Genomic DNA, 15,038 nt, shown 5'->3' on the forward strand with positions numbered 1-15,038 from the left:
ATGGAGGAAATAATACAATATCCTGCAGAGGCATATAGTAAGGGGTTTCAATCAACCAAAGCGCACTGTTGTATGCGGTATGAAATGATAAGATAATAAACAGTAAGATACTATCTAGTACTATAGACTCAGATTGTCGAACACTGACACATTTAAAGTAAATTTCCTTACATACAACTTGCAACCATCAGTTGGAGTCTTGGGGCAACTCTTGGCTTTGCTTTATTTACTCACCTTAATTATCTAATTATCCTTAACATTTTCAATTTTTTGTTCAAGGTCCCACAACAGAAGTTTCGTCGAAAACATCTACACGTAAGTAAAACAATTTTTAATAGAGATATCAAAACTGAAATTTCCATTTTATATTATCTAACGTTGTTAGTGTGACATCTTATCAACATTAGTGTCATATATGATCGTTTTATTCTATTGTAAGTATTATATACATATATAAAATTAAACTTTAGTACCGCGTTTGAAAATATTGTTCAAAATTGGTCTTCTATTTAATCAATAACAAATGGTTAAAGTCTAATTGTTATCCAGTCTTGCAATTGAAACACGTGGTGAAAACACAATTACATGTGCCAAATTATGAACATAAGACTGAAGCAACAAAGATACATTACTTCACTACACATAAGTCGACGCTATTGCAAACTCGTACGACGATAAGACGAACAAGTGTAACAAAACACTTTATAGTGGCATAAAATTGTGCATCACGAACCCAGCAAAAAACCGGCGTAGGATGAAAATCTTAGGTTTTCCGAAAGAGTTGGCCTATTCTGGTTCACATAATTTGAGACTAAACTTTCAATGGTAATTGTAAGCTCACTGCAGATACGCAATGACATGTTGAGCTTAATCGAAATATTGTTTTTAGCAATTAGACTTGTTGGAGGCAGGTATTCATGGGAAGGCAGAGTAGAGATTGAACACAATGGCCAGTGGGGTACAATATGTGATGATATGTTTGACATAAATGATACGGCAGTTGTGTGTAGAATGTTGGGATACAATGATACTGAAGGGTAATTACGATTTCTACAAGTCTAACAAGTGTTTACCATTACAGAAAAAAGTTCAATGTTCAAGCATTACAGATGTATAATCAGCATCTATATACAGTATATAAATATTTAAAATAACTCATTTGTTGAAAGATTATGCTACTTCCTAATTCAAATACAGATCTGACGTCCACGCTTCGCTTACAACAGCTGACAACAATCATTTCAACTTCATTTTCTAGCAATTGTAACATCAGGTAACGCAATTTCATCCTTCATATGTTTGAGGTGTGTTTCAATACGGCAAACTTAGATGGTCTTTGTATTAATGTATGCTATATTGTTTTACAGATCAATCGAATACTACAGTAGGGCTCATTTTGGAGGCGGGTATGGTCCAATTCTAATAGATGATCTGGACTGCTCTGGAGAAGAAGATGACGTATCTGAGTGTAAAAGCACAGCTTGGTTTAACAACAATTGTAACCATGACGAAGATGTCAGTGTTAACTGTGCAGCAGGTTCTTAGTATACACATAAATATATATAATTCGTCTAAATATCAGCCCAACAATGTTAGATCTGTTCCGAACATTTTTGTTCTTTCCTGGTCGGGAAAATCTACACTTTGTTTTGTTAATCAGTCAGAAAGTATGTACATGACACGTTTAATCGATGCTTTTCACCATTTGATTTCATAATGAGATGTATCATATATTGTATATATTATATTTGTATTTGGAGTTCAAAGGGCATATGAAGAGACTAGTATTATAGTAACTACTGTCACCCTCTTTTAATTATAAAGTATTCATTTTCAGGATAAATATTATTATGTCCCTAAAGAAGTATAAAACATTCTTAGGTGTTGTCTTACTAGAGTTTATTTTGAATCTCAGAATATGATCTTACCTGCAGATGAACATTTTTTTATATAGATAAGGCCGTTAGTTTTCTCGTTTGATTTGTTTTACATTGTCTTATCGGGGCCTTTTATAGCTGACTATGCGATATGGGCTTTGCTCATTGTTGAAGGCCGTACGGTGACCTATAGTTGTTAATGTCTGTGTCATTTTGGTCTCTTGTGGACAGTTGGCTCATTGGCAATCGTACCAGATCTTCTTTTTTATATAACCCAGTGATTTAATTATTGTTTTGGATTTGTGTTTTCACTTATTTGAACTGAATGAACATTTTGTTTTACTCTTTGAAGATTATCTGAAAGTTCGGTTGGTAAATGGTAATTATCCTTGGGAAGGACGAGTAGAACTCCACACACTTAATGGAAGCTGGGGGACAATTTGTGATGATAGGTTTGGAGAAGAAGAAGCACAGGTTATTTGTGGTATGCTAGGATATTCCAAAGCTGGGTGAGAAAGTTCGGGAAAATTGTTATAATGCTGAAAATATACCATGAATACAGTGGAGATCACTTCTAATCTCGCATGAAAACCGTCAAAATAATCTGGAATAAAACTGTTCTAAACTGTCCTAAAACCGTTTTAGGTAGAATTGACCAAATCAGTCCTGACTAGTTCTAGGGTAGAACTGTCTAAAACTGTTCTAGGTAGAACTTTTCAAATCATTTATAGTCATCAACGGGTTGCCTTATTGGTCTGAAAATTTCAGGACAAACAGACCTTGACCTAACAAACAAAATTATCCTCTTCAGATTTGCTCTAAATGCTTAGGTGTCTGAGATTTTAGTCCAAAACTGCTTTTTACCCTATGTATATATATATACGTACTATTTATAGCCATGTCGGCCATTTTGGTTCGCAGAAGGGATCATCGGACACATTTTTGAAACTAGATACCCTAAAGATGATTTTGGACAAGTTGAGTTAAATTTGTCTTCGTAGTTTCAGAGAAGAAGATTTTTGTAAAAGGTTACAAAAATTTACGAAAAATTGACAAAAATTAAATTTAAAAGACAATAACTCGTTAAGGGGTCAACTGACCATTTTTGTCATGTGACTTTTGTTGTAGATCTTATTTTGCTGAACATTATTGCTGTTTACAGTTTATCACTATCTATAATAATATTCAAGATAATGACTAAAAACGGCAAAATTTCATTAAAATTACCAATTCAGGGGCAGCAACCCAACAACGGGTTGTCCGATTCATCTGAAATTTCAGGGCAGATAGATCTTGACCTGATAAATTTGTTTACCCCATGTCTGATTTGCTCTAAATACTTTGGTCATTGTTGGTTTTAAAGATATAAGCCAAATTCTACATTTTACCCCTATGTTTTATTTTTAGCCATTGCGGCCATCTTGGTTGGTTGGCTGGGTAACCGGACACATTTGATAAACTAGATACCCCAATGATGATTGTTTGGTTTAATTTGGCCAAGTCATTTCAGAAAAGAAGATTTTTGTAAAAGTTAGCGACGACGGACGACGACGGACGACAGACGCCAAGTGATGAGAAAAGCTCACTTGGCCCTTCGGGTCAGGTGAACTAAAAATGCATCTTATTCCAGTGAATTGTTAATTTGAATTGTTATACATTCATATTGCTAAATAAACATTCTAAGGTGTCATGCCATTAACACTTATAGAATTGAAAGGGCTGATTATTGTAACATAAACAAATCTGGGTTCTAATCTGAATAATTACTAATTAATTAGTGACAGTTCATATACATTATTTAAATATAATTTAATTTACATGTAATTTTTAATTTTTAATATATAGAAGATATACATGTTATATGTTTTTGAATTTTTTGCTTTATATTAACAGTTTGACCAATCTAGATAAACCAAATAGGTTATAAATATCTTAACTTTACTACATTTGTGTTTGATCACCGAATCCCCTTTAAAATTCAGACCAGTAATTTTTTTCCCCCAGTATTGCCCAGTATTACTCTCTAAAATCCAGTAAAAACCCTGGTTTTCCCAGCTGGACAATAACCCGGGTTTTGCCAACCGTGATTATTACGAAGTATTTAATTCCACGGTTGTAGCGAGTTGTCACAGACAACTACACACAACTAACGTTTTTTTTGTATTTACGGATCGTTACCAGTATAGTATGGAATGTTACTATTCGTTAAAGCTTTAACGTGTTAGTTACGATCTTCTTTAATGTCGTTACGAATAGTTACGAGTATGTTACGAGTATTTACGAGTTCATATAAGGTTTTGAAAAAAGAGTTTAAATCCTACAGTTCTCAGTGTATCATCATTAGACAACTGACATCCAGAGAAACAACATGTCATATAAGAGTTACCAATTTAAGTTACATCAATAAATTATTAAATGCTCCTTTGAAAAGCATAGAAGGAGGATGAGGCCGAGCAGATATTAGATATTTCTCGTCTCACTCTGATGCGTAGAATAGATGAAGCTCGCAGAATGGGTTTGATCATTATGCCAAAAGAGAGGTATGCGGGCACCACAGAGACCTCTCTTTTGACATAATCATTATCGCTTTTAAAAAACCTTTTCAAGAGTCTTAAACAATACCTACACATACCTAATGAAGTGCTCGTACTAATTTGTACGAGTCATAAAGCCATTGTAACACGTAAACAACACCTAAATGATCAGTAAATAGTCGTTAAAATAATTGTAAAATAATTGCTACAAATCGTTAAAAATTGTAAAGAGTCATTTACGGATTATTGAGAGCAGATAAAAGTTTATAACATTTTGTTACGAGTGGATTATTTTCCTTAAATAAATCCATTGACAATCATTAAAAAAATGACATGTCAAGAAATTTGCCTCCCCTTTCAGGGATGCTTAAGAGTGCTTGTGAATTTTTGCAATTTGTGACGACTTTAAGCAAGCAAGTTATTTTGGAATGCTTGTTATGGACAACATATATGATATACAAGTACTCGAAACAAAAGTTTGAACATGTGAAGGGAGCATACATTTATAAACTAGAGATTGATTATCTAAATATTTAAACGTGTCGATACAGATGCACTGGGAATTATGGGTACAAGACTATTGTACCCACCAACTAGGTGAACAACATGTAACTATTGTATGAGATGTCTACCCATGATAACTACATTTGGATGTTAAATAATCGCCATTTTTTTAATTTTCCTCGGAATTCGGTATTTTTTGTAATTATACTATTTTTCATCGCTTTATTAACATAACTTATTTTTATCAGTTGTTTTCATTTACAATGATAATGGAATTCCTGTGTTCAAGATATGAAGTGCACCTAATGTCAATTTATTATTGAACTATGTCAAGTCTAACTTTTAAATTAATGACTATCTCCATGTAACAGGATAAATCCAATTTTTAGAAAATAGATTATTTAGAAATCGACAATTTTCACAACGCGTAACTACACGAAAGAAACCTCTCGTCGAAATACATTGCATTGCGCATTTCCAGATTCCCTAGTTAAAATAATCAAATAATTCAAGACTATTTATTAAGTTTATCATTTAATATCGACACTGAATAACATAACAAAATTATTACTTTTAGATCAGTCCCTTATTCTAATGCTCATTTTGGCGATGGCTACGGACCTATTGTGCTTGATGATTTACAATGTAATGGATCAGAAGCTAGCATATTAGATTTTCAGTCAAATGGTTTATTTAAACATAATTGTGGACACCATGAAGATGCAGGCGTTGATTGCCAAGGTAAAGACTAGTTAAATGTAACTGAATTCCTATTTGAACAAAAAAAATTAACTTATGGATCCTACTGATGGTAAATACATAATTATCTACTCTGTATGGTGGCTAGATGCGACCATTTCGCCTTTTCGCGTTTTCGTGTTTCCTTCCTTCACTTTGCAAACACGAAATCGGGAAATCGGGAAATCGAGAAATCGAGAAAGCAAAATCGAGAAATTGAGAAATCGGGAAATAGGGAAATCGAGAAATAGGGAAATCAAGAAATAGGGAAATCGAGAAATCGAAAAATCGAGAAAGCAAAAACGCGAAAACACGGAAGCGAAAACGCGAAATGAATTTCTCGATTTCTCTATTTCTCGATTTCCCGATTTCCCGATTTCTCAATTTCTCGATTTTGCTTTCTCGATTTCCCGATTTCGCGTTGGAAAAGTGAGAGGAGAAAACGCGAAAACACGAAAAGGGGAAATGGTAGCATCCGGCCATCATAACTCTTAAAGGACATTCAAACTTATCTTTATAGGCGTTCACACAATTCCTTACATTACATGGTATTCAACGATAAACTGCATTGAGTTTGTTAAGAAAATCATCGCTATATAATAATAACATTAACAGCAACGTATGTGCATTTAGATAAATAAAGTGTATTTCTTAAGGGATGAACAAAGTAAATACATATACAATTAGAATTCCCCCCAAGACTTAATTTAGAGCATGGAGTTCAAATACAAGTATTAAATTATCAATAATTTGTTAAATTGTAATATAAACGTAAGATAATTTACCTATACATAATATCAAAATACACATTGAATTACCATTATCTTGTAAACTCTAAAATTAATCAGAATAAACTATTGTCATATTACTGACTTTTAACTTCGGTTTCTATAATTTGTCGACAGGTAACTTACTCTGTGGTAGGACAACCTCGTACTCCATCAATTACGTGCCACATCAAGTACAATCAAATAAATAATCGGTGCAATTTGGGGGGAAAGATTACTGTTTATCTATGATTCAGTCATGTATAGTAAGCATTAAACAGTTAACTTTTTCTCGACATTGTACCAATAAAAAGCTTAAATTTATGTATTTACGTTGAACTTGCTCATTATAAGTCGGTAATACAAAAATGGTCTATTATGTGAAGGCAAAACCATAGAACAAGGACAACATCTATGAATGAGTCAAAATCGCCAAAATAATCAGCCGAATTACTAAAAATGTTATTTTCTTTAAATGTTGATGTTAACTTTTTTTATGATTCTTAAAATCACTGAACTAGTATATATTTGTTTAGGGGCCAGCTAAAGGACGCCTCCGGGTGCGGGAATTTCTCGCTACATTGAAGACCTGTTGGTGACCTTCTGCTGTTGTTTTTTCTATGGTCGGGTTGTTGTCTCTTTGACACATTCCCCATTTCCATTCTCAAGTTTATACTTTAATAAATAGAGAAAAAAAATTAACAAACGAATCGATCTACCTAGAGTTCAGTTGACTGCAATAATAAGTCTACTCTTCTATGAGTTGCTGCCGCGAATAGCAATTTCGTTGGTTAACACGTTGTGTTACTAAGCATCCGATGTTTTTAATTATCACTATATGTTTAACTTTGATATGCATCTTATATTTAAAGGTAACAGTTCCGAGCAAACAACACAGGACTGGAGTACTTTAGTAGGTAAGATTATTTCTATATCACGTTAATATAAGCAGAAAAGTACATACCTTTATCATGCATGTTAATGAAAATGTGATAATAACTTGTGTATTAGCCTCAGGATTTAAGTAAGATTATGTTCTAAATATAACACACATATCATATCTTTTCCCATTGTACTACATGTAGTCAATATTCAGAATAAGTTTGAATAAAGTATAATCGAAAGCATTTTTGTAATATTTTATACTATAATTTGTTGTCATTTTATTGATTGTTAAAACTGCGCATTGGTTCTTTATGTACAAACATTTATATAGGGAATCGGCTGTGGAGAGGTATAAGTTGTACTTTTACAGTATCACTAGCATGTCAACTCTTTAAGTTCATGAGTTCAAACTTTGCATGTGACAAGCACCATTACCACTATCTCCGACGGCACTCCAGCTTTCTCTGTCAATACAATCTGGCAGGCAGGATAAAGATAAGAGAGCTGGAAGAGGCGTTAGACAAAAAAAATTCATCAAAACATATATTTATATTGATTAACCGAAAGCTTAATTTGTTTAGATTACCAAATTGCAGAATACAAATTTGAAAGATATTTTCGTTATAGAAAGAAAGTACATTTGTAAGTATTATCAATAAAATTGTATAAAAACAATGAATATATGACATAATTTTATATACATTTGTTTGGTAAATCATATCTATTTTTCTTTTCAGATATGACTTCGTACACAAACACTCGTAAGTATGTTTGATTCTTCTTCTGTTTGAACAATTATTTAATAATTATTTCTTTAATTATTCTAGTGTACGCAAACTCTTATAACTATTATCTTGTATTGTAACTAGAAGTTATAGCATAAAGAAGCAAGCCACAGTTTTAACCTTTATAATATACCTAAAGATTCATTGTTGAATGTATATGGGAATAATCTAAATTTAGTAATTCAACACAACCACATATATATTGGTTTTCTCGTTTGAATGGTTGTACACTGGTTATTTTTATGGCCTTTTATAATTTTCTGTTCGGTGTGAGCCAAGGCTCCGTGTTGAGGACGTACTTTGACTTATAATGTTTCTTCTGTCCGTTGAGCTTATTCTGAAAAGTAAAGTTCTTGAGCATATGACATCTATTCATTGTGTTAATGAGCGGATGTCAATAAGCAATATACGTATACATTATCTTTAACATTTAGATAATTCGTATTTTTGTTTATAAGTTTAGAGGTCAACAAGCTATAAAACCAGGTTTAACCCTTCACTTTTGTTGTTTTTGTTGGCGGGGGGATAGGGGTGTCTTCTTACGCGAAATATGACAGTGTTTTTTTCGCTGGTTCCGTTGATTGCTTCCGTTTGAATTTGTCAGTGTTATGGACTTCCCTTTTTCGAATTTGCCTTCTTGTTTGATATTTTTTTGTCCTTTTTTGTGAGAAGAAATTATAAATTGTATCTTTTATATATCATACATTGTGTCGCTAAGTATCTTTGGATTATGTCCAGTATTGAGAAATTTGTATGTGTACTGATCTTGTATACCGGTTTGGGCTGATAATTTAAAGAATATTTTTGTATCAACTGAAGTCCAAGACCTACTTCATTAAAACCTGAAACAAATACATAACGATATTGTCTCTTCTAAATTAATAGAAGAACTGACGTGTCTAGAGCATATAATGTATTAGTATTCATATAATTAAAATGAGACAAAGAATTTGATTTTAAATTAACACTTGAAAAAATGCGCGCAGTTCATCTTCCATGTGATTTTTAATATCCAATCAGTAAAGTCTGTCTCGCTGTTACACATGTGCTCCTTGAACGGAGGAAATATCATAGAGAAGAAAAAAATTACATAGAAGACTGATGATGTAGTGTGTGACAACTTATTAAACACATTTCTTATTGTAATAATAAGTGAAAGTGTTTAAGTGGTGCGACTTGGCCGTGAGCGGAGTTGTCTTGCAGTACGTCGACTGAGCGTGCGCGAAAGTGTATACAACACTGATATAAAAGGTCTCTAACTTTGGATATATTCTTAAAAGAAAATGGCGTTTTTTGTGGAAATAAGATTGTTTCTAACAAAAAAGACACATTTAGAAAGTACAAAAACTACATTTATACGTTATATCACAAATATTTCCAACTTTTTATATTTCATAGGAGTAGCGGCTGAATGATTTGGTCCCTTCGTTTAGTAGTATAATAGAAGACTAGAACCTAGGCATTTAAGAAAACGTTCAGTTTCAAAGTTGATTTATCATCATATGCATATGTGTTCATTTCAGCGGTTAGACTTTTTGGTGGATATTATAATTGGGAAGGGCGTGTAGAGGTTTACCACGAAGGTCAGTGGGGAACTATCTGTGATGACGAGTTCGATCGACAAGACGCTCAAGTTATTTGTTCCATGTTAGGATACAGCAGATATGGGTAAATTGTTTAGCTACGTCATTTTAACGTTCATTCTACAAATAAAGTCAGTCAATTAATTAAACCTTTAAATTTGAATGAAACAACACACAATTTACATCACCATGATTACGTAATTCGATATCGATTTTGACATTTTGAACATAATGCAAAAGCCTTGAATCTTTTTTCACTGAAAATATTTAATTGCGCTCATGACACAATTTTTCCAATTTCTATCAAAAATATAATTTTCTGAAAAAACGAATGAAAATAAGCCTCTTGGAAAATTTAGTTATTGATTTTATTTTAAGAAGCAATCCAGTTTCATATCACAAAGGATGAATCTCTCTGGTATAATTGTTTTATTCCAGACTATTTTATATTGTTAAATTTGTTGAGCGACCATTGATATGCTCATAATTATAAATTAACTGTTTACAAAACTTTGAATTTTTGAAATACTTAGGCTTTTCGACGTCAGGAATAGATTACCTTAGCTGTAATCGGCAAAACTTTTAGGAATTGTTGGTCCACAATGCTCTTCAACTTCGTAATTTATTTGGCATTTTTAACATTTTTTTATTCGAGCGTCACTGATGGGTCTGTTGTAAACTAAACGCGCGTCTGGCGCAAATAAGAAAAATTCAATCCTGGTGTCTATGATGAGTTTTTTTAGTTCCTCGCGGTCATTTTCCAGTTGTGATGACTGTAATCACTCACATTTGATAGGAAATAAAGCAAAACTATTTTTTGCAACTTTGGTAAAAAAACGCATCGGTTGTGTCCTCGATTTTTATTTAAACATAATGATATCTGTTTCAATAAATAAATAGTTTGGAATATAGTTGAATAGTATTCAAATGTAAAGACTGTGTGGAGCAGTATGTGAAACATATTATTTTATTGCTTACACATGTACCTGTGTAAAAGTAATAACACACTTTTACTTTTCTTGTCAGTGTACACCTAATGATTTCCGTCAAAATTACGCTTAATAATTTATGAAACTTACATCGCTCGTGTGTTCCCCAAGAACATGTAACATTTCTTCACAACGCTTCGTCAAAAACCCTTTATGCGATCGAACGAAAATCAGATTCAAGTTGCGAATAGCTGAGTAAGTTCATTTACTACCGATATTTCTGTTGCGAATCTCTTGATATTTCATATTGTCATAAAATATCAGGAACTACAAAACATTGTTTTAGGTCAAATTTTACGCCGTTTAAATCTGTTGATGAACAATTATGCCAGTTCATTAGGCAAACAAGTACAAGTAACAATAGTGTGGGGATATTAATGCTGATTCTTTAAGGTAGTAATGGGAGTGAACGTGAATAATTAGTTTAGACGTTTACTACAAATAGTAAATTCGTTTGTTGGATTGCTTTTGTAAGAACATGTTTATGTTAATATACCAACGGCAATGATTTGCTGAACTTGTGTAGTTAAATATAGGTTACACAACTGCAACTGGAGACAGTTAAATTTAATATTTGTTAAAAAGCGCGAGGCTTTTCGAGCTTTTTAAATAATTAAGATTTAATTTTCTAGAGGGGAGAAATATCGTAATAAACGTTATAGTGATGGAATCTGTTTCTCTGATGATTTTTGTCCTACCTTTTCAAAGATTTGAAGAAAGTTGTGTACTTTTTATGTGACGTCACACGGCATAGTCGCCTATGTTTTGTGATGTCACAATTGAAAAATTAAGAAGAAAACAAGATTAACGTCACAGTTAAATTTCGACCAATCAGTTGATGAGAACATATGTTTCACTAGTGAGGAGAAACATTTCCCCACACCGCACAAGAAATGTGAAAATAGCGGAAAATTGGAGAATATCTTAATAATATTTCCAAGTAAGATTACTCGATCCATTCAATATAAAGAATATTTCTAGCAATAATTTATCATTTAAGAAATTCAGATTCCTTTCTCGTTACAAACTCGATCTTTTATATCTGGGCGTCACTGGTGAGTCTCGTGTGGACTAGACGCGTTTTTGGCGTATTGAATTTTAAACCTGATGCTTTTTGTTATCTATTAATCATGCTTTTCTTTGTCTAATATGTTCTCCTTTTTATTTGTATTGTATTCCTGTAATATTTTGTTTTTATTTCAATGTTATATTTTACTGTGCCATTAAAGTGCGAGGTTTGGCATGCCATAAAACCAGGTTCAACCCACCACTGTTATTCCCCTTTAAAAGTGTCCTGTACCAAGTCAGGAAGATAGCCATTGTTATAATATTGTTCGTTTCTGTGTGTGTGTTGCATTTTAACGTTGAGTCGTTTGTGTTTTCTCTTATTTTTGAGATAAGACGTGGCACGGTACTTGTCTATCCCAAATTCATATATTTTGTTTTGATGTTATATTTGTTATTCTCGTGGTGTTTTGTCTGTTGCTTGGTCCGTTTCTGTGTGCTGTTGCGTTCGGTGTTGTGTCGTTGTTCTCCTCTTATATTTTATGCGTTTCCCTCGGTTTTAGTTTGTTACCCCGATTTTGTTTTTTGTCCATGGATTTATGAGTTTTGAACAGCGGTATACTACTGTTGCCTTTATTTGCAAATGTGTTGGCAAGACATTCATTAATTGGTTCATTAGTTTATTTTAAAAATGACGAATTAAAGAGGTACAGTAGTAAGTAACCATCTCATTGAAAGATGTACTACAGTAGCTAATTGTCAGTTCTTGTAAGAAAAATTTCAAAACACGACAGAAAAAAACCTCATTGACCTAATCATTCTAATTTGAAGTCATCGCGAACATTTTTTTACATTGAAAAAAGGAACATAAATTCTGGATTCCATAGTCACCAAACACTAAGACCTTATGTAGGTAATCATGCACAGTAGACTTAGTATACATCCCAGAACAAAAATAAATTTATTAAATGAACTCTACTAGTTTATATATACGGTGATATAAATGATTCATTATATAAGTTTAATTATATTTAATTTATATTAGTCCATCATGCGTTGAATTGAACATAGCCATTGTTTACATTCACGATTGTTTATTGCGCAGGTCCGTCACATCATATGGTAGCGCAAGATTCGGAGGAGGTTCTGGGTCCATAATGTTAGATGATTTGGAGTGTTCAGGATATGAGAGTGATATAGCTCAGTGTAGATCTAACGGATGGTACACAAATGACTGTTCACACAGTGAAGATGCTAGTATTTCCTGTGGTTAGTAACTAACTAGCGCATGTTTCGTGACACTATTAAATAATAGGCTATATTGACATCATATACTTTTGATTCAGATAACGGACTTTTCGATAATTACGCTTTTAATTTACAGTTTTACAATGGTTGCCTTTCTTATAAAACAAATTGACTGTAGATAGTTTAAAATGATCAGTTTAGGTTGTGCGTTATTCTGTTGTTGTCTATAGAAATGTTTTTGTTTGCTCAGCAAACTTTCTGACAGTACCATACAGAGTAAAGTTTTAAAATGAAACGTTTAAATCCACAGGATCCGGTATCATGCAAATGTATATGTGTTACAGTGAATTTGTATAATCAGTGATTATGTAGAATCCCTAAAATTTTCAGTGATTATGTAGAATCACTGGTTAGATTAGGAATTATATATAACCACTGAAATTTTCAGGGATTATGTATATTCACTACAAAATACGTCAGGGATTATGCATAATAACTGAAATGGCTAATTAGTTTTATTTACTAGTATTATAAATCTGCTTATATTTAACAATATCTGCATTTTTAAAATATTAATTTGACATACAATGATTCCTGTTTTCTTCAAAGTATTTACATTCTAGTATGTAATGAAATTAATCACCGGTGTCATTTTTATTACATAGAAGTCACGGTCTATTAGTTCTAACTATATTGTTCCATCTATCCTGTTCGATATTAAACTTGTGATTTGTGGTCTTAAATCTACACAAATCAAAAAAGATATTTGTTCTCAAAGAATTTAAAAATCAGCTTCTTTTCCAAAAATATTTTTAAAAAGTTTATAATGCAGTGCTTTTGGTACGTTTTCAAGCAGAGAATGGCAGACTTGTACAAACTGATCTATAAGTCTGAACATGTTGAATGAAAATTATGTAACTAACCATTTCATAAATTACTGCATTTCCCACGCATTGGAGATACAACATTCATTTAAAATAGTCTTTATTCAGTTTAACAAGTATTAATGCCCAAGTATTTGATTCATCATCGATATCCAGATTTTTTTCATTAAAGAAAAATTGAAAATAACATGATGGTCGTCTCCTTGAAAAAACGCCATCTTTGTTTTATCAACATTTACTTTTAGCCTCCATACATCTAGGTAATCTTGAAAACAATCTAATAATTTTAAAACATCATTATACACATACATTGTAAAATGTTAAGCACACTATATTTGAATGATAACCTCAATATATTACAATGTTAGGCACAATATATTAAAATGTTAAGCGCCATTTTTAAAATGATTATCAAAATATATTAATATATATTAATATGTTAGGCACTATACACAATTTTTTAATGTCAAGCACCACATTTAAAAAGCAACAATTTTTTTTTTTATCAAACAAGGATCTTTAAATTATTGATAATCCCTAAATTAATATGAGAGAATTTGTAGAATAATTATTTAAAATTTTCAGTGATTATGTAAATTCACTGGTAATTTTCAGTGAATATGTAAAATCACTGGTAATTTTCAGGCAATATATATAATCACTAAATTAAAAATGCTTTTAGTGAATCTACATAATCCCTGAAAAATAAGGGATTATACATAGTCCCTAATTATACAAATTCACTGTAACATATGAACACATTGATGTGGGTTATATCAGTTGACTGTGAGACCCCAAAAATGTTTTCATCTATGACTTTTTAGAACAAATATATAAGAAAATGTATAAGAAAATTATTAAAAGATAAAAACGGTTTCAATGCATCAATTTTTACTAGTACTTTCACTACTTCCGCAGATCTTCAGGTAACATGACTTGTATAAAAAAAAATATATATGTATATATATTTATATATAGTTTGTATGAAAGACATTGAATGATTTACTGTTAAAAAAAAGTAACATCACAAAAATACTAAACTCCGAGGGAAATTCAAAACGGAAAGTAACATGTCTGATTTTTAATAGCTATAAATTAAAGAACAATTAAACCTCGATGTGAATTAGACTCTGTGTAAATATGTCAAAAGTGCAGAATATCAATTTCGAATGTACACCAAATATACATACCCCTCAAAAACTCGGAATTCATCACTATAGTTGTAAAAATCCTGATATA

At 32.0% G+C, this 15,038-nt stretch overlaps 1 protein-coding gene across 1 annotated transcript in view; it reads left to right on the top strand.

Moving 5' to 3' along the window:
• LOC134717667 (deleted in malignant brain tumors 1 protein-like) overlaps window positions 1–15,038 on the top strand; it is a 46,885-nt gene continuing 31,847 nt past the window's right edge. The window contains exons 1-9 of the mRNA XM_063580164.1: window positions 1–37; window positions 890–1,037; window positions 1,368–1,537; window positions 2,230–2,386; window positions 5,493–5,656; window positions 7,293–7,337; window positions 8,043–8,066; window positions 9,614–9,758; window positions 12,773–12,936. Of these exons, the coding sequence (XP_063436234.1) occupies window positions 1–37; window positions 890–1,037; window positions 1,368–1,537; window positions 2,230–2,386; window positions 5,493–5,656; window positions 7,293–7,337; window positions 8,043–8,066; window positions 9,614–9,758; window positions 12,773–12,936 (1,054 nt within the window). The remainder of the gene's footprint in view (window positions 38–889; window positions 1,038–1,367; window positions 1,538–2,229; window positions 2,387–5,492; window positions 5,657–7,292; window positions 7,338–8,042; window positions 8,067–9,613; window positions 9,759–12,772; window positions 12,937–15,038) is intronic.

This window comes from Mytilus trossulus, chromosome 5 (genome assembly GCF_036588685.1).
Source record: "Mytilus trossulus isolate FHL-02 chromosome 5, PNRI_Mtr1.1.1.hap1, whole genome shotgun sequence".
Taxonomy (NCBI): Eukaryota; Metazoa; Mollusca; class Bivalvia; order Mytilida; family Mytilidae; genus Mytilus; species Mytilus trossulus.